The 20,130-nt window shown below is 51.0% G+C and overlaps 1 protein-coding gene across 1 annotated transcript; it reads left to right on the top strand.

The window, feature by feature from the left end:
- Positions 1 to 3,713: 3,713 nt before the first annotated feature.
- Dnmt3l (DNA methyltransferase 3 like) lies at positions 3,714 to 16,161 on the top strand. The gene is made up of 12 exons (XM_021649724.1): positions 3,714 to 3,834; positions 4,522 to 4,611; positions 4,865 to 4,909; positions 5,906 to 5,985; positions 6,068 to 6,180; positions 7,050 to 7,221; positions 8,635 to 8,722; positions 9,675 to 9,769; positions 11,384 to 11,459; positions 11,932 to 12,071; positions 13,833 to 13,918; positions 15,993 to 16,161. The coding sequence occupies exons 1-12, from the start codon at positions 3,714 to 3,716 to the stop codon at positions 16,159 to 16,161; spliced, it is 1,275 nt and encodes a 424-aa protein (XP_021505399.1).
- The last annotated feature ends 3,969 nt before the right edge of the window (positions 16,162 to 20,130 follow it).

Here is a 20,130-nt window from a genome sequence, read left to right as displayed (position 1 = left end):
GCCAGCTCTGTCCACCAGCGCGTGTTTTGAATCCCATGTGTCAACTCTAGGTTAAAATTGGTAACATAGTAGAAAATATTTACAATACCAACAAAACTATCAAATAGTCGGAAAACAAAAAAAGATAAAAGGAGCTCAGCAGTTCTCACAACCAGGGGATGATTTCTTGTTAGTTTTTTTTTGTTTTGTTTTGTTTTGTTTTTGTTGTTGTTGCTGTTATTTGGTTGTTTTTTTGTTTTTTTTTTTTTTTGTTGTTGTTGTTGTTGGTGGGTTCTCCGATAGCCCGGGTTGGCCTGAAAATACCCGGGTTGGCCTGAAAATAGCATCACTTTGTAGCCAAGGATGACCTTGAATTTCTGATCTCCCTGCCTCCACTTCTGGAGGGTAGGCATTTGCTGCCATGCCTGTTTTTTTTTTTTTTTTTTTTTTTTTTTTTTTTTTTTTGGCAGTGCTGGGCATTGAACCCAGGGCGGCTGCCTAATAGATATCCATAGCTGAGCTGTATCCAAAGTCCTATTGTTTCCAGTGGAACACCACTGTGTAGACCAGGCTAGCCTCCTAGCCTTGGCCCTGCCTGTGCTCCCCATGTAGCTGGACTACAGGAGCTGATCGATCGTAGACAGAGCCTGGCCAAAACTTACATTTTCACAAAAGAAGAAAGAAATGGAAAGGTATGCCACTGCCTGGATTTAGCATCTTGAGAACTCAGATATTTCTTAACCTAGAAGTATAAAAGAGTTGCAGTCAAATTAACACTGAACTCGATCTGTAAGTGCTCTTAACTGCTGAGCCATCCCCCCAGCCTCAACACAAAAATGTTGTTTGTTTTCTGAGACAGGGTTTCTCTGTGTAGCCCTGGACTCACTTTGTAGACCAGGGTGGCCTAGAACTCACAGAGATCTGCCTGCTTCTGCCTCCCTAGGTGCTGGGATTGCAGGCATGGGTCACCAAGATGGGCTTCGACACAAAAGGTTTTAAAGTGTGTATGTGTTGGGAAGTCAGAGGACAAACTGTGGGAGTTCGTTCTCTCCTTCCACCATAAGGTTCCATGGTCTGAACTTAGGGCATTAGTGTTAATATTTATTTTAAAATGATGCCATGCATACAACAGATATTTTATTAGGGAGATTTATTGGATGGAGGTGAAGAGATAGAGGGGAAAAGGAGAGAGAGAGAGAGAGAGAGAGAGAGAGAGAGGCATGGTGCCCCCCTCAGGAGAGAAAATGACGCAGAGAGAGCAAGAGAGGAAAGCAAGAGAAAGGCAAAGTGCCAGGCTAGTCCTTTCGTAGCTTGTGCATGTGCAGCTGAACCCTGTCTGCTGGTGGGCACATCAGGTGGGCAACACGTGATGACATCACAGGTTACTAGGCAACCCAGAAGCAGGCTGCCCATAGGCTGCCCATTAGGCTCAGCGGCAAGCCTTTCCCCACTGAGCCATCTTGCTTGGCCTTTTGTTTGTTTTATTTTTCAGAATTTGATTATAATGTACGCCATGCCAGGTAAGTGCACACATGCGCGTATGCACTCAAATAAATACAATAATTAAAAAAACAATAGGCCTGTCTTAATACAAAATGTTTCTACATAAAATATCACAAGACACTAACATGCGTTAACAATACTGGGTTTGTTGGCTCAAGCCTGTTTTCCCATTACCCAGTAGGCAGAGGCAGGATTGCCCTGAGCTTGAGGTCAGCCTAGGCTGCATAGCGAGTTAAAGGATAGCCTGGGCTACAGAGTGAGACCTGGAAACAAGGCTGGGTGTGGTAGCACATACTTTTAATTCCAGCATTTGGAAAGCTAAGGCAGCTGGATCTCTGTGAATTCCAGGCCAGTCTGGTCTGGTTTTCTACAATGAAATTTGTCTCAAATAAAAAAAAAAAAAAAGGCATTGATAAGATGAATAAAATGTTTCTAACCCTTACATGAGAATTTCCTAGTATCTTTAAAAACAGGAACCTTCAAGTCAGTGAAAAAGACAATGGAGAGGGCCGCCAACCTCTTGCAGGGCATTAAAAAAAAATACCCAAATGATATTGGGCAGTAGCATTGCATGCCCTTAATCCCAGTGCTCAGAAGGCAGAGGCAGGCAGATCCCTGAGGGGCCATCCTGGACTACATAAGCCAGCCAAGCCAGCCAGGGTTACCCAGAGAAGCCTTGTCTCAGGAGGAAAAAAAAAAAAAAAAAAAGACAACCCAAATGTTAAAAAATAATGAAACAGAAGTCTGGTGAGACAGCTCCGTCGGGAGAGCCGAGGCATGAGGTCCCTAGCGACACACCCTCAATACACACATCCACGGCCCCTCATCTGTAATCTCAGCGTTAATTAGTTGGGGCAGGAAGATGGGAAACTCAAGGTCCACCTTGATTACCTAGCGAATTCCGGACCAGCCAGAGATAAGTGAGGCCCTAGGGGAAAAGGGAAAGAGATAAAAAGTAAAAGCACTGGAAGAAGCAGGTTTAATTCCCTTACCCCACAGCCCTCAGCTGCAGGCCAGTGGCCACACCGGCTCCTCTGGGTGAAGGCTGATCTGTGCAAACAGGTAGCTCATGCCAAATATCAGATCAGGTGTTTCTCCAGCTTCAAAGTGTTCATCAGGGTGTGGGGGACATGAGGACAAGATCCCTAACACACTTGGCAAGTCGAGCAAATTCGACAGGGGGGTCTCAGGGCCCCCTATTCCTTAACGCCCAGATTCAGACAAGGGGCCTTGGCCGTCTCCTGTAATCCGCCCACTTTCTCATCAGCTCCTCATGCCACAGGGCTTGGCCACGACGGCCCTGGCCCGGATCACTGGGCTGAGGTGAGTGGTCCAGACTGAACCTTGCATCTATCACAGGCCCGCCCAGTGAAGCCTGGCATCAGGAACTGTGTTCCTCGGTTCTCCCCACAACTTTGCTCTCCATTATAACCACTGTAACCACCGTGGTATCCTTGAAGGGTCTATTGGCCATGAATAAATTCACCTTTTAGAGCAGCTAGGAAGAATAATTGATTAAGCGTTCTGTGAGAGGTTTGCAGGTCTCCCCTCCCCATCGCCCACAGGTACCAGCAGGACATCACCCCGTGGTCCTATAAGTCCTGCTTGGTTGACTTTGTCTCAGCCTAAGGCTCTCCCCCTCCCCCACCCTTTGTCATCCTCACTCCAACCATTGCTCCTTTGCCTTACCCATCCCCCTCGGCACAATCAGGAACCCTACCTCCCAGCTCTCTAACCTCAACTGTAGGAAGCCTAGAGTGTCCCTTCCCACAACCCCACCTGATTTCAGCCTCTGAACCCTACAGTACTTCCTAACCCCTCCTCTGAACTCCTTGTCTCTCCCTCCTCCACCCTTCCCCAATCCTTCTCCCACTCACAAGGCTCCCTCAGAAGCTTCAGCCCCACCCCCATCTACCCCACCCCCACTCCTTCCCTCAATACCCCCACGTGCTGGGCTCCTTAAGCCCCGCCCCTGAGTGCCTGCCCCCACACCCTCAACCCCACCATCCCGGGCCTTAATTGGCTCGGCCCAGCACTGCGCTCTTATCTCTACTTACCTTAATGTCCCTTCTAACCTTCCCTCTCTCTTCCTCCCCATACTTTCCCCACTAGACTCCAAGAGAACCCTTACAGGCCCCTCTCATCATCTCTCTGCTTTGCAGGGTTCTGACGACCCCGCTGACACGCCCGCCCGCCGTCCCTTCTAGCAGATCCTTCTAACAGACACCTCAATGGGTTCCCAGGAGACACCCTCTACCCGCGCCAAGACCCCTGGAACCTGGAACCTGGAGAGTACCGACAGCTCTAGCCCCGAATCTCTCGGCCACCTGGAAGAGCAATGGGCCAACTCCTGTGAGATCCTCAGGCCTCTCTCTTCCTTTCCTTCTCCCCTCTTCTTCTTTCCTTACCTCCTCTTACTCCACAGGACCCTTAGGGGCTCAGGACTGTCTCGCTAAGGCAGGACCATAGGTCCTAGAGATCTCAGCCAGGTCAGAGGGAGGCAGGGCCACAAGGATGCGGGGAACTGGCCTTTCCGCCCTGAAAACACATTGTTGGCAGGGACTTGATGGATGAAGGGCATCCTTCATCCACAGGGCATCTTCTCCTACCAGGTATCTCAAAGCTGATGTTGCAGGGTTTTGCTTTTGTTTTGTTTTGAGTTTAGTTTAGTTGGTTTTTTGTTTGTTTTGTTTTGTTTTGTTTTTTGTTTTTTTTTTCAAGACAGGTTTTCTCTGTGTAGCCCTGGCTATCCTGAAGCTCGCTCTGTAGACCAGGCTGGCCTCAAACTCACAGAGATCCTCCTGCCTCTGCCTCCCTGAGTGCTATGATTAAAGGTGTGCACCACCGCTGTCTGGCTGATGTTGCAGTTTTTCTGGTCCCTAATCACCCAGCTGGGCGGGTAGATGTCATCATGGCTTGGCTGGGTGGTCTAGTGGGTCCTCCACTGCTGTGTTGACTACAGGTACCTTTGACTGTTTACCTGCATGTATCTTGTGCCCCTTTGAGGCATCCCTGTAATGATACTCTCTCGATCTGCAGCCCCGGACCTGAAGGACGAGCATAGCAAGGACGTGGAGCCGGAGGACTCCAAGGAGCTGATTTCCTCAGCTTCACCCCCATCAGGCAGAGGTAAGGTCCCATCGAGGCAACAAACTTACCCCTTTGATCTGGACTTTAACTCAGGCCAGTATCATCCAGGATAGCACCACCCACCCACCCACCCACCCACCCACACACACACACACACACCCACACAGTCAGTGGGTGTCAGTGGGTGTGAGGGAAATTCCTTGTGTCCTAGGCTCCTCAGAGGACAAGTTTGTCACGCATATTCCAATGAGGAGCCAGGAGATGAAAGGGGCTATTTATTTTTCTCTTCCAGAAATCATCAGGTATGAAATCTCTGTGAACCAACGTAACATCGAAGGTGAGTTTGCACATTTACCTGTGACCCAGAAAAAAACAGTGCCAGTCTCACCAGAAAAGCTTGCTTCGGCCTCAGTCAGCCGTCCCAGAAAGTGGGGAACAATCCTGGTGCCTATGGGATGTCCTTTCCCCATTCCCCCCCCCCAGTACAGTACCACATTTGTTTAAAGCTCAAAGCCTGTAGTTTGATTGTGTACCTGGGCTGGGCTTAGTGGTATGCACAACATTAATCCCAGCACTCAGGAGGCAGAGGCAGGAGGATCTGGGAGTTGGAGGCCAGCCTGGTCTATAGAGTTCCAGGAAAGCTAGGGTTAAATAGGAAAACTGTCTGGAATCCTACTCCACCTTCCACCCCTACCTCCACCCTCAAAAGAAATTTGTGTTTGTATCAGCAATTCTATAGTCTGAATTGAGACTATGCCGAGTTTTTGATAGCATCTACTTATCTCCAACAGAGGCCCTGGGTTCTCTCCCCAGTATCTTATAAACTGGGTGTGCAGACACACCCTGTAATTTTAGGATTCTGGAAGTAGAGTTGGAAGAACCAGGTCATCCTTTGTGACCCTGTTTGAAAAAGAAAGGGAAAGGGGCGGGGATGTTTATCCCAGCTGGGCTGGTGGCATAGGCCTGTACACTCGGCAGAGGCAGGCAGATCTCTGTGAGGCCAGCCTGGTCTAGAATGTCTTAGAAAACAAACAAGCACAAAGTGTATCCATTAATGGCCACTCCAGAGCGCCTCAGTCAATGATCTATTTCTCCAGATTGGCCCATTTGGATTTTCATGGGCATTTTAGAATCATCATTTCAGGTCTGCACAAAGGCCATCTGGGAGTTTGGAGACAGTCTGTCCTTCACTGGGCAGACTGTCTTGGTTTCCCATTCAGTCCTCCAACCTATGACCCTGACACATCCCTCCTGGGTCTTTCTCCACCTCTCTCATCTCCCTGGATTGCTTTTGCTAAGTCTGTCCCCCACTTTTCCCTCTGGCTCTCTCTAGACATCTGCCTCTGTTGTGGAACTCTCCAGGTGTATAAGCAGCACCCCTTGTTTGAGGGTGGAATATGCGCCCCATGTAAGGTAAGCTGGGAGGCGGTGGAACTTTCCTGACTCGGCACTGTAGAGGGAGGTCTCACACACACAGCCTTTGCTCCTTGCTCAGGACAAGTTCCTGGAAACCTTCTTCCTTTACGATGAGGATGGGCACCAGAGTTACTGCTCCATCTGCTGCTCGGGGGGTACCCTGTTCATCTGTGAGAGTCCAGACTGTACCAGGTGAGGCCCGACTTCCCATTGCTCCTCCCACAGGAGTCACGCGCCACGTGGGAAGTGGGTGCTGAAGCTCTACGCCTGTGCTGTCTCTTCGTGAACACAGCCACCACCTCTGTCCTTACACAATAGGAGGGGTGGACCCAGGGCGCAGGCGGCACATTCACCTTTAGCTGTTAAATCCTGCTCCTGAGCTCCATCCATGGCGGTCCCCTGCCCTGGTCCTTTTGTACATCTTCCTCTTCCCAGCCAGCTGCTCCCAAGTATGGTTTTTCTCAGAGTCCTTAAAATGTGTGTATAGAGGCTCAGGAAGTGGCTCAGTGATTAACAGCGGTGGCTGCTTTTCCAAAGGACCTGGGTTCACTTCCCAGCACCCACATGGCAGCTCACAACTGTCCGTAACTCCAGTTCCATGGGATCTTACACCCTCATGCCAGTGCACGGGGGGAAAAAAATTAAATTTCTGGGCGCTGGTGGTGCATGCCTTTAATCCCAGCACTGGAGAGGACGAGGCTGGCAGATCTCTGTGAGTTCAGGGCCAGCCTGGTCTACAAAGTGAGCCCAGAATAGCCAGTGCTACATACAGAAACCGTGTCTTGAAAAAGAATTATTTTAAAAAGTGTGTACAGGCTTCGGAGTTGTGGAAAGGCTGAGGGGATTGAGGTCTGTCATTGTGGGTACATCCACCTCACATATTCTGTTGAGCCTCCTTCCCACCTACACCAACCTAGGCCCACCAACCCAGCACTGAGAGCAAAGCCAGAGAGTAACAGACAGTTCCCTCGAGAATGAGGTGCTGGCCTGCCTTGTGGCCCTGGTGGCAGTATGACTTGGGTCACTGTGGGTTTTTTGTTTTGTTTTTGGTTTGACTCTAGATGCTACTGTTTTGAGTGTGTGGATATCCTGGTGGGCCCGGGGACCTCAGAGCGGATCAATGCCATGCCCTGCTGGGTCTGCTTCCTGTGCCTGCCTTTCACCCGGAGTGGACTGCTGCAGAGGCGGAGGAAGTGGCGCCACCAGCTGAAGGCCTTCTTTGATGAAGGGGGGGTAAGGACACAGACCGTGTGGGGGCTGGACCCACAACTGCACGTGACTGGCTATCAAGTGTGCACATCACTGGATAAGGCCGAGGCCTTCGCCTTAATGCCCATTGGCGTTTTTCCAGTAGAGAGCAGGTATCACTGATGTTTTGTTGTGATAGGATCTCGGGTAGCCCAGGCTAATCACAAACTTACTAGGTAGCTGAAGGTGACCTTGAACTCTTGATCCTCTGTTTCTACTGAATGCTGGGATTATAGGCATCACATTTATAAGGACTGAACCCAAGGCCGTGGGCTCCACAAAGTTCTTTCTTTCTTTTTTTTTTTTTTTTTTTTTTTTGGTCTTTCAAGACAGGGTTTCTGTGTGTAGCTCTGGCTGTCCTGGAGACCAGCTCTGTAGACCAGGCTTGGCTTCGAACTCCCAGAGATCTGCCTTCCTCTGCCTCCTGAGTGCTGGGATTAAAAGCAAAAGCGTGCAACTATCACCTCCCCTAGTTTCACCAACTCTTTAACAACTGAGTTACATCCTTCATCATCCCGGTGTTTTTTACAAGCCTGAGCATGATTACTGGGCATAAGTAGGACAGGAGCCCTCTTCACAGACTCCTAAGTCCATCACATTGGCTTGAATACTTAGGCAACACAGCATCCCCTTGTGCAGCCATGGCTGTCACCCCAAGGGTGGAGCACGGAGGTGGCAAATCAGTCAAAGATGCAGAAGCCTGAACTGGGCATCTTCCTTCCCCCAGAAGAGGTACCAAACACAACCTGATTTGGAAGTAGGGTCTTAGTGATGGCACTTAGCTGAGCTTGAGGTGAGAGCAGCTTGGATTGATGTGGTCACTTGGTGAAGAAGAGGATACCCTTGTAAAAGAAGGAGTTTTGGGGGGTTGAGATGCACAGGAGAAGACAGCGTAGTGGGGGAGGCAGTGGTAACACAAGGCTGGCAGGAGCCACTGTGGCCAGCTGCTGGGCTCTGCTTCGGATGGTTCCCTGAAGCCTCGGAGGCTACCAGCCCTGGATTTCAGGCTTTGGGATTGTGGGCTGTGGGAATGGTTTTGCTCTCCTGGAGCTCTTGGAGCCTGAGACCCGCAGTTTTTCCCTGCTGGGTTCCACTACCCTCTAACTTCAGAGAAGCCATACCCTGTTTCCCTTGGTAGATATGTGGGGACCCAGGCAAGAGACCTAGACCTGGGGAGTGGTTGGAGTTGGCCTCCAGGGAGGGATGGATGAACAGCACTGATCACAACAGAGGTGGCTGGGCCTTGGCAAGCAAGTCCCAGACGGCTCCTGGGGTGTCGTCCTGTTCGTCTGGGGAGAGACTGTTATCATCGGAGTCTCTTAAAACTATAACTCCCCCGCTCTCCCTGAGCAATCAGCACACATCCTCTTATCTTTTTCTCTCTTCCCTTTTTTCTAGGCAAGCCCTCTGGAGATGTACAAGACAGTGTCTGCGTGGAAGAGAAAACCAATGAGGGTGCTGAGCCTTTTTAAGAATATTGATAAAGGTGAGTATAGTCACAGCAAACGACCTCTTCCTCATACTCCTTCTTGAGCTGAGAGAGCTGAGTATCACAGGAAAGCACCTACCTACCCAGCTGCCTGCCCATCCTGGGCTGGCCTGGCCCTCCCCACCTACTGCCCACCCTGGCCCTACCTACCTACCTTAGCCCTAACCACCTACCTGGCCGGCCTGGCCCTACCTGCCTACGTAGCCACCTAGGCAGGTGATGGCCAGAAAAATGCCCCAACTGTGTACCCAAGCAGGAGGGATGGTGAAGGGATCAGAGAACCAGAACCAAGATAGGGACCCAGCTTCCCAAGAAGAGGAAGCAGGGACTGGGAGAGGGGCAAGCCTGAAAAGGCAAATGGCAATCAATGGCTGCTGTTAAGAGAGTTCTGGCAGGCTCCCCCAGTGTCCCCACTTTCAAACTCTCTTTCTATACCTGAATCTCTTAACCTGGCTATGGGGTCCCATCCTTAAGCTGCTCCAATCTCCCCCCGCCCCCGTGCCCAGCAAGCACAGAGCCCCGAAGGTGCTCTGGTCCCTGGCCAAGTCCATACCTTACTTAGGGTACCAGAGAGTGTTCGATGACCCACAGTGTGTCACAGGGGCCCCACGTAGCACCTTAAGGACACCCAGCAAGGGCTCGGTTTGCCCAAACTCTCATTCTCAGGGTCTGGGGGAAATCCACCTGCTTTGTGGATTGCCACCCTGGCTCACCCTCAAGCCAGCAAGTGAGAACATGGTTCAGAAATGCCGAATTTTGCAACAAATTGCTTGCCTCTCATAAATCAACGCTTAGGAAGTTTGCCCTTGGGCTCCTGTCACTGAAAAGATCAAGCTGCTACTCCATGGCAGGAAAGTTGCACTATCATGGATCTCCACTCTTGGGACAGAGCCCACATCAGCTATATCCATCTTGTCTCTCCTCCCCCTCTGCCCACCCCCCCTTCCAGAGCTAAAGAATTTAGGCTTTTTGGAAAGTGGTTCTGGTTCTGAAGAAGAAAGACTGAAGTACTTGGAAGATGTCACAAATGTCGTGAGAAGAGATGTGAGTTGAGTTTGGGGGGTGGGGGAAGGAGGAATGAGAGGAAGAGAGCCCTGGAAGGGTAGGGAGGAGAATGAAGGGTGCAGTTTATTGCTGGAGGTCTCCAGACCAGCATGGGGTCCTGGGTCTAGCCTAGGAGTTGGGGCCTCATTTGGGAGTCAACCCATTACCGAGAGAAATGGGAAAGTTTAAAAAAAAACTATTCTAGTTTGAGGAACTCAGGCTTGGACATCTTAGGAACTCTTTCTTATGAGAATGACCCTCGGATTAGATGATCAATCCCCACTTAGAAAGACAAATGGGATGTGCATTGGGCGTAGGAGAAAACAAGTAACAGGACAGGAACCTACCGCAGAGGGCCCCTGAAAGACTCTACCTAGCAGTGTATCAAAGCAGATACTAAGACTCATAACCAAACCTTCGGCAGACTGCAGGGAATCATATGAAAGAAGGGGGAGTTAGTAAGACCTGGAGAGGACAGGAGCTCCACAAGGACCAAATATATCTGGGCACAGGGGTCTTTTCTGACACTCCACCAAGGACCATGTATGGATATAACCTAGAACCTCTGCTCAGATGTAGCCTGTGGTAGCTCAGTAACCAATTGGTTTCCCATAGTAAGGGGAACAGTGACTGTTTCTGACAGGAACTCAATGGCAGGCTCTTTGACCTCCCCACCCCCCCAAGAGAGGTGCAGTCCTGCTAGGCCACAGAGGAGGACTTTGCAGCCAGTCCTGAAGATACCTGATAAAACAGGGTCAGATGAAAGGGGAGGAAGGGGAGGAGGTCCTCCCCAATCAGTGGATTTGGAAAGGGGCAGAGAGAAAATGAGGGAGGGAAGGTAGGATTGGGAGGGAATGAGGGAGCATGATACAACTGGGATACAGAGTTAATAAAATGTAACTAATAATAAAAAAATTAAAAGAGAGAATGACCAGGGCTAGCCAGATAGTAGAGGCACATGCCTTTATTCTCAGTACTCAGAAGCAGAAGCAGGTGAATCTGTGAGTTCTAGGCCAGCCTGGTCTACAGAAGCCAGGGCTACACAGAAAATCCCTGTCTTGAAAAAGGGGAGGGAGAGAGAGGATTGAATGTGAATGTCCAGGAATAGAGAGGCCATTGGCGAAGCAGGGGCTCTCTGGGCTCTGGAGAAGGGACCTTGTTTGCCCCCACTTGGAGCTGGCTGTTTCATCCTCTTCCTACTTGTCCAAGAAGTGACCCTGTCTGGTCCTAAGTGGGGATTGTTTATGGCCGTCAGACAAGGTCCACCCTGCTGTCTGCTCCCAGCTGCTTGGCTCTCAGCACAGCCAGTGATTTCCCAGAAGGATGCGGAATCCCTTAGGCTGATTGAGTGTGTGTACAACAGTTAGCAGAGGAAGAATCTCAGATGGGGACTGTCCTCAGGCCACTGTTTGGGCTTGTTCTGAGAGCTAGTGGCATCTAGGCATCTAAGTGGGCCCCAAGGTTCAGCCAGGCTGTTATGTGTAGGTCAATCAACAAGGTACATCACGGGGGAGATGAGTGGGGTGCAGGGGCCCTTGATGCTGGCCACCAATGGGGGAGCACTTGGCTTGCAGCTTTCTCTGTCCCATAAGTAACCACATGTGTGTTCCCTAGGTGGAGAAATGGGGTCCCTTTGACCTCGTGTACGGCTCGACACGGCCCCGAGGCTCCTCTTGTGACCACTGCCCTGGTATGTTTCAAGAAATAAGGCTTGGTTTTGTTTGCTTTTTTTGAGACAGGCTTTCTCTATGTGGCCTCAGCTGTCCTGGACTCACTTTGTAGACCAGGCTGGCCTCGAACCCACAGAGATCCACCTGCCTCTGGGATTATAGGCATATGCCACCACGCCCAGCTGAAATGGGGCTGTTTTCAGCTCCAGTCACCTGCTCTACTCTGTTTCTTCTTCTGCCTCATACCACCTCAGCCTTCAGAAAGGGCAGGAATCACACAGTCCATATTTTAAAACCAGCTTCCCTGGGGGTATAACCAATGGATGGATTTGCTCACGCCCAGTGTGCTATAGGGGTGGCTTCTAAACTAAGCGGGCGTGTTCCCACCTCCACAAAGGGAGAGTGGAGGGACCCGGCATCCACAGAGGTGGTGTCCTGACCCTCCGTCCGGCTCTCACCGTCTGAACCCATCCTCCCCCGGGTTCCTGGCAGCCTGGTACATGTTCCAGTTCCACCGGATCCTGCAGTATGCGCGGCCACCCTCGGGGAGTGAGCAGCCCTTCTTCTGGGTGTTTGTGGACAATCTGCTGATGACCGAGGACGACCAAATCACAGCAGACCGCTTCCTTCAGGTGGGTGCCCCTGGGGGAGGGGCGCGGCCTGCTTCCAGCGCTGGAGTACTAGGGGAGGGGACACTCCTGAGACACTGCCCTGGGACATCAGGCACCTGGGACACGGACTGCAGATTTTCAGGACACTGGTACCTCCAGGGACAGCCTTGAAGGGCAACCCCGCCCTCCTCCTCCACCACTCCTGTGCATGCAAGGCACGGCCACCCAGATCCATGTCCTCCTCCTTTCGCTTCTCAGCCTGCACACATGCACACATCCACTCAAACCATGGGGCATGCATGCCTGCTCCATGCACTCACACATGCATGAACATGCATACTCAACAGTCTGCTTTCCCATTTCACTTGAACTCTGACCATCGGTACAGCTGCCTGGGCCCAGTGGGCAGTTTCCTCCTGGGGTGATTTGGGCCAGCCAGTGTGAGGGATAGCTGAGGTACGGATACAGGAGATGAGAGACAGCAAGGCTGTTAGGCCCTCAGTTTGACCCACTGTGGGTGTAGAGAAGGTGGGGACCCATAGGCACCAGGACATTTCCCTGGGTACCTCACAGGAAAAAAAAAAAAAAAAAAAACCAAAACCAATCAGGAATGAGAAGCACTGCCTGTCAACAACTGGGACTAAAAGTGTGCTCCGCCATGCCCAGCCGCTTGTATTCCTTTTCATATTTGTGAGATGAATGGATCCTCTTCCCCTCTGAATGTGTAAATGATCTATGCTCTTTGGGTTAGAGCTGCTGGGAATGAACTATCCTTGTATTCCCAGGAAAACCCACTTGGCCCCCGTGTGTTATTCTTTTAACACGTGGCTAAAGCCTGCTGAAAGTATTAAAGCTAAGAATTTTGAACTGATGGAGAGCAAAAGGAGGTTAGCTTTTTTTTTTTAGGTTTTCTTTCTTTCTCTCTTTTTTTTTAGGATCTTTGTCCGGTTTTTGTTTCTGCTTTGTGCAGCTTTAAAAAAATCTGTGTTGAATGTGGTGGTACATGCTTTTTGCTTTTAATCCTAGCAGAAGCAGGTGTATCTCTGTGAATATGAGGTCACTCTGGTCTACCTAGTAAGTGCCAGGTAAGCAAGGCTACATGGTGAGACCCTGTCTCAAAAAGAAAGAAAAGAAAAGGAAAAAAAGAAAGAAAGAAATTAATTCTATAAAAGCCCATCTATGAGAATGTTTTTTTGTTTGTTTGTTTGTTTGTTTTTTCATTGTTTCTTTAAGACAGGGTTTCTCTGTGTAGTCCCGACTGTTCTAAAACTCACTCTGTAGACCAGGCTAACCTTCAACTCAGAGATCTACCTGTTTCTACTTCCCAAGTACTGGCATTAAGGGCGAGCATCACTACTGCCCAACAATTTCCCCGACTTTTCAGAGTTTGGGGAAGGTCTATTATCCTAGAATATAAGCCATTTAAATGAAGTTTAAAAAAGCAGTTTTAGAGAGTTGATCAAAGAGATCTCTAGATTTCACTTCTTTGTAGTTAATTAAGGAAAAATGAATAGCTGGGCATGGTGGCACAAGCCTGTAATCCCACCACTTGGGAAGGCAGGGGCAGGCGGATCTCTGATCTCTGTGGGTTCAAGGCTAGCCTGCTCTACAAAGCAAGTCTAGGACAGCCAAGGCTACACAGAGAAACCCTGTCTAAAACAAACAAACAAAAATCAAGAACAGAAAGAAAGGAAAAATGAATACGGTGCTAGCATCGCTGGCCTAGATGGTCTGTTGACTGTGTGTCTGTTTCCTGCTAACCCATAGCCACTTCTTCCACAGATGAAAGCTGTGACCCTCCAGGACGTCCGAGGCAGAGTCCTTCAGAATGCTGTGCGGGTGTGGAGCAACATCCCAGGGGTGAAAAGGTATCTCCTCGGGGTAGGAGAACTTTAAAGGCTCAGGCAGAGAACACCATGCTTTCTGGTGGAGCCAGGCCTGCATAGACCCTTGTTCTACCTGGCTGTTTTTGAGAGACCTCTCATCCACTACAACTCTGCCCCAGGCACAACGTGGCTCAGGGTGTCCCTGTGTATGTAGGGACACTCCCCATGCTCACCCAATACCTCCTGATCTTGCCTCAGGACCAGATAAAAGTTCCCCCATTCTCAGGAGAACGTCCTCAGGCCTCGTTCTCAAACGGGGCAGGCCAGTTGCTCCCAGCCTTCTGAAGCCTCTGCCGTAGGGACACTCAGGCTCCTACTTACACACTCATTCATATATACTGACTCAATTCCCTAGTGCATTCACACACCCACACACAGACACCCACTTCTCACAGACATGCGTGTGGATTGAGCTAGTTTGAACAGAGCCCTCTGAGGCTGTTAAGTCCTGTCCTCTCCTGCCCTACTGTGAGTTTCTGGAAACTTCCCACCCACCTGCTCTATTCCATCATTCTCCTGGCTCCCAGCTTTCAGGACTTTGGTTGAGGTGGAGCTGAGAGGACATAACTTTCCTAACCATTCTTTTTGGAAGCTTCTGAGGTACTCTCCTGAGTACAGTCCTTCCCTGATAGGGCAGAGCAGGAGTGGGACAGCGTGTGGGCAGAGATGTCTGCAAAGGGAGCCAAGCTCTACTCCTGCCAGCTGTGGGCCTGTCGGGCATGTCATGCAGGCCATCCATTTTTCTAACAAGCAAGTGTACTTTAGAAGTAATTGCATGGTCCAGCCAATCCTAGCACATATGCTGAATAAAAGGCACCAGCACCCCTTCTTTTAAGATGGCCCCCTATGGGAACCACTGTGTTTGAGCTTAGAGGGACAACTTCTTTTTTGGGGGAGGAAGGTGCTCAAAACAGGGGCCTCTCAGTATGCCTCCCTGGCTATCCTGAAATTTGTGCCGTAGACCAGGCTCTCCTCCAACTCAGGGATCCGCCTGCTTCTGCATCCCAAGTGTTTGGAGTAAAGATGTCCACCCCCACCCCCACCCCCAGTGCCACAGCTCTTTTCTGATTGAGGTACCTGCTTTCTGTTAGGACCCTGCAAAGGAAGCTGAGGGCTCAGTGCACCTGCGCCTAATACTTAGTTAGGGCCACCTGTCTCCTGGAGGAAACTGGAGGCTGTTTGCTTTCAGGGTGACTCCACAGTGAGGTGAAAGACAGTTGCCCACTGAAGCGGGAACCGTCTTGCCAAGTTCATGGGTGCTCATGAGCTATTTACTGTGGGGGTGGGGAAGAGGTGTACATGAACACAGAGCAGGGTATAGGGAAAATAGAGCTCAGGGCATCCTGACACGCCGTTCCTTCCTTTTTTCTGCCCGGTGGGGTGGACCGGGGCTGGGCACACAGGAAGGGAGTGCCAGGATTCACATCTTCAAAGCTGGGGGACTGAGGATGAAGCCCGAGGTTAGGAGCCCCTGGGGCATGGGCTTACCACTTAAGTGTAAGCTGCGTTTGTTGTGTTAGTCCTCCCGGGAACAGTGAGCACACTTGAAGGGTCTCACTGATCTGTGTCCCCTTACTGTGTGTGGGTCATGGCCTGAAATGGCTCACAGCCCCTCCTGGTCACTTCTAGGCTCCCTCTTCACCCCTAAAAGGGGTTCTGCTGGGCTGGAGCAAAGATCAAAGGCCTCGGCTGGTGGTGAGGTGGCCTCTGTGGTGGCACGCACGCCTTTGCCTTTAATCCCAGCAGAAGCAGGTAGACCTCAGCCATTCCAGGCTAGCCTGGACTACATAGTATGTTCCCAGCCATCCAGGGCCACACAGTGAGATGCTGTCTTGAAAGAGAGGCTGCGTGTAGGGAGAGATATTAGAGGCTTGGTGTTTCCAATCCATCCAGAGGCGGGGCCACTTCTCCCTCTGCTTCAAGCTGAGGAGACACTCAGCCTAGAAACCACAGGTGACCCTTCACCCTTCGGGGACCTCAAAAGCCCCCAGCCCCTACCCCCACCCCAGCCAAGGCCACATTTCTAACAGATGAATCTCCTGACTCTCCTCTGTAGCAAGCACATGGCCCTGACAGAAAAGGAGGAGCAATCTCTGGAAGCTCAGGCTGGAACCAGAACCAAGCTATCAGCCCAGAAAGTTGACCCTCTGGTGAAAAACTGCCTTCTTCCCCTGAGAGAGTACTTCAAGTTTTTTTCTCAGAACTCACTTCCTCTTGACAAATGAATCACCGCACAGTAAAAGGAGAATCTTTCCTAGAACCACAGCAGCCTTCTTCCTATGGCCCTTATCCCCTCTGCAGAGTTTTCTTCCCTTTGCTTGCTTGCTGTTGGGTTTCTCCTGTTTGAGTCCCAAGATGCAAATTCCCCCCCCGGGGCAGGTCACTGTGGGGGTGGGAGGTGCCCAGATCCTGTAGGTATATCCAAAAGTGTGTGTGTGTGTGTACCTGTTGTGAAGTTTTTCAAATATATTATAGGATTGCTACCAGCAGTGTTTTGGTGTGGTGTATGAGAGGCCTTTAAAGAAAGGCCTCTGTACTTCGAAGTGGTGTCATTCCCAATGACACAAAGATGGTGGGTGCCTGCCGTTCTGCCACTTGTGGTCATATTGCCTTCACCACCTGTGCCTTCACCACCTGCTATTGACTCTGCTGTGTGAAACCGCTCACCCTCCTGTCCCTACACAGAGCACCCCAAGCCATTGCCAAAGCTCACACCTAGTGAGCAGACCCAGACCATAGCTCTCCTAACACATGGGAGCTTGCAGAAGTGGATTTCCAACAGCCCTTGGCAGTTGGTGTTCCACTGAAGCTGAATCCACTGGGAAGTGGGGACTGGCCAGCTCTGGAAATGTGGTGAATCCTGATTATCCACCCCCTTACACACACACACATCTCAGATGGAGACCGTCCAGCATTGAAGAGACTGTTGGGCCTGGGCCCCACAGCTGAGACTCAGGACCCACTGGGGTCTTTGCTGACAATGTCTGTGTTCTGGAAAGGAAGCTGGGCTAACATTGGAGCCTGATGTAGGAAAGGAGCTGTCTCGGGGCCAGGAAGTGGTTCAGTGCACAGATGCTCGTTCCCAAGCCTAATGACATACGTTTGATTCTTAGAATGCACTCCTGTGAGTCATCTACTTTCCACGAGTACTGTGGTGTGTGTATGTGTGCGCACATGATGTAGGAATTACTGCTTAGGCCAGGGTCTGCCCACCCAATCGACCTGATAGGCAGCAGAAGCACCAAGCCTGAGCCCATGCCACCACTGACCAGGTAGGTGGCAAAATCTCCGGACAGAGTGGCAGCCACTCCCATCCAAGGTCTCAACACCATGGGTTCCCTGACATTAGTGCTCTTTCTCTTTTTCCTTAACAAACAGCTGAGTGGATTTGGTGCATGCCTTTATTTCCAGCTAGTGCTCGGGAGGCAGAGGCCAGGGTTGTCTCTTAAGCTAGTTCCAGCTGTTGCACAGAGAAACCCTGTCTTGAAAAGAAAGGGGTGGGGGGAGGGACAGGAACAGCCAGGTGATGGTGGTACAGGTCTTTGATCCCAGCAGAGGCAGGTGGATCTCTTGGGTTTAAGTCCAACGTGGTCCAAAGAGAGTTCCAGGAGGATGGCCCAGGTTGTTAAACAGAGAAACCCCATCTTGAAGAAAAAAAAAATTTCAAAACAAACACATTTGTCTATTTTGTGTGTGAATGTAATGTATATATATGCCATGATGCTCGTGAGTGGACACGTCAGAAAAACAGCCCATGGGAATCTCTTCTTTTACCACCTAGGTAGGTGCTAGGGGTCAAATTCAGATTGTCAGGCTTGGTAGTGCCTGCTGAGCCATCTCACTGGTTGTGTCTGGCTTGTTTTTCCGAGGCTCCTCTCATCCCTACCTCCCAAACGTTAGGATTGCAGGCGTACATGGCTGTGCCGGGCCAGTGTCTACTTTCTGTCAGCCTCCAAGCAGGGACCAGAGCCACCAGTATGGGTCTTTTCTGCCCTCTATCTCGCCCTTCTTCTCTCTCTCTCTCTCTCTCTCTCTCTCTCTATCTCGCCCTTCTTCTCTCTCTCTCTCTCTCTCTCTCTCTCTCTCTCACACACACACACACACAGTGGCATGGTCTACATTGAGAGATTCCCCGCCCCCCCCATTTTCTAATCTTGCTCACAGTCCCCATTTACTATCCCTTGTGGTTAGATGAACAGTGACACCTGCCCTAGGATACCCCCCCCCCCATCGACTCTCTGAGGCTGTGACATCACCCAGTGTGCCGCCAGGGGCTTTGCTGATACACTTAGATGGCCAAGCTCTCCCGGACCACTCTGGGCCTGCGTGACTCACAGACAACCTACGGCAGGGGACTTGACTGTGCCAAGGGGTCAGCTGCACAGCTGGCAGAGCTAGGACTGAGGAGAGCCTCAGCCAAGGGGCACCTGGAGCCACGGACAGCTGGAGCCGGAGAAGGCCTCTCCACACAAGGCAGGGCTGCTTTTGCTGTGTTTTGGATGCTTTGCATGTATGTCTGTCTATGTACCATGGTGTTGCCTTGGTGCTTTGGAGACCAGACCAGGGCACTGAATCCTCTGGAACCGGAGTTACAGATGGCTGTGAGCCACCACGTGGGTGCTGAGAATCAAACCCGGGTCCTCTGTGGAAGAACGAAAAAACTGCTGATACATCTCTCCAGCACCCAGAACTGTTGTGAGTGTGTGTGTGTGTGTGTGTGTGTGTTAGCTATTGCTGCCCTGGGAAATGGACAGACCCTAAGAGAAAAGAACGACTTCCTCTAGCCAGGAATCACACTCAGCATTCACAAGTGAGGTTAAAGGCAGTCGGTGTCCTAGTCTCCAGGGATGTGGCCTCCCATGTGTAAAGGCCAAGCTGCCTTGCTAGAAGCCCGCATTAGATGCTTCCATCACACTTGGAAACCTTAGAGCCCAAGTCTGCAGGAACGTGATTTTTACTGGTTCTCGCATCCAACCATTGGCCTTCCCACCCCCTGCTTGCCAAGAACGTCGAAGGCAAAGCCAAAGCTATCTTCCAGCTGTAGAACCCCAACTCTTGGTTTGCCTTAAAACACTGCGTGTAAGCAGGGCATGGTGATGGATGCCTGGAATCCCAGCACTGGGGAGACGGAGGCAGGAGGAGGATTGAGGAGTGGACGCCAGCCGGGAGTGATCCTTTCTCCAAACCAAACCAAAGCACATGCCTGCATGGACCACCCATGTTGTGCCAGGTGTACGTTGATTGAGCAGTGGTTCTCGACCTTCCTGATGCTGCAACCCTTTAATGCAGTCCTGGCAGTGTGGTGACCCCCAGCCATAAAATCATTTTCGTTGCTACCTCACAACTATAATGTAAATGTCTATGTTTTCCAATGGTCTTAGGAGACTCCTATGAAAGGTTCACAGGGTCGCGACCCACAGGTCGCAAACTACTGTTTTAAAGGCCCATACCATCACTGTTTCACCACTGCTAAGTAACTTACTTGGTGGTGCACGGCTTCCAGGAAGCAAAGGTGGGATTTGAACCCAGCCATGCGTCTGCCACCGTCCCGATGTCCCCTTCTCCTAGGATCTCCTCCCTGGCAGCTGCCCACAGCTTTGCCTATTGTCTGCCCAGTGTTTGCTGTGCTGAGATCCCTCTGCTTGGAGGGCAGCATTTGGCTTTCCAGGATTCCAGATTGGGGGGTAGGAGCACCGAGTTTTGCAGAGCTCCAGTCCCTGCCACTTTGCCAGCCCATAGTATGGCCCAGCTGTGCCATAAAAGCCCCTTCAACCATTCCTCCCTACTGCCCGCCTGCAAGAACTGATGGGTAGAGGGGTGAGGGTCGGTCAGGCAGGTGGAGGCAAGGTGTAAGCCTCAGCCAGTGGGGGGTCGCTGTTCAGACCCCTGGACGTCAGTGATAGGCCCAGAGATTGATGCCAAGTCGGGCCTATCCAATCAGGGAGAGCCTCGAGATGAGTGACAGAGTTGGACCGCTGGAGTGGAGCGGAGCTGGGGAACCTCTGGCCCGAGGACTTGGAACACAGGGCCTAGTACCCTATCCACGCCATCTGCCCAGTGATGCCGAGGTGACTCCCCAACTCAGTCTTCTGCTGAGTCCTCAGCCGCTGCCAACGTAGTGAGGAGATGGGAGCAAGCGAGGCCGCCGATACTTGTGTTTCTCCTAGCCCGGAAAGAAGGCAGCCCCCAGCCTG

The sequence above is a fragment of the Meriones unguiculatus genome, chromosome 16 (genome assembly GCF_030254825.1).
Source record: "Meriones unguiculatus strain TT.TT164.6M chromosome 16, Bangor_MerUng_6.1, whole genome shotgun sequence".
Lineage (NCBI taxonomy): Eukaryota > Metazoa > Chordata > Mammalia > Rodentia > Muridae > Meriones > Meriones unguiculatus.
This window is presented reverse-complemented; position numbering and strand designations above follow the sequence as displayed.

Bases quoted from the DNA above. Each gene is read 5' to 3' on its own strand.
- Dnmt3l (XM_021649724.1), top strand. From the start codon at position 3,714: ATGGGTTCCCAGGAGACACCCTCTACCCGCGCCAAGACCCCTGGAACC. The intron at 9,770-11,383 runs GTGAGTTGAGTT...TGTGTTCCCTAG, and splicing joins CAAATGTCGTGAGAAGAGAT to GTGGAGAAATGGGGTCCCTT. The intron at 13,919-15,992 runs GTATCTCCTCGG...TCTCCTCTGTAG, and splicing joins AACATCCCAGGGGTGAAAAG to CAAGCACATGGCCCTGACAG.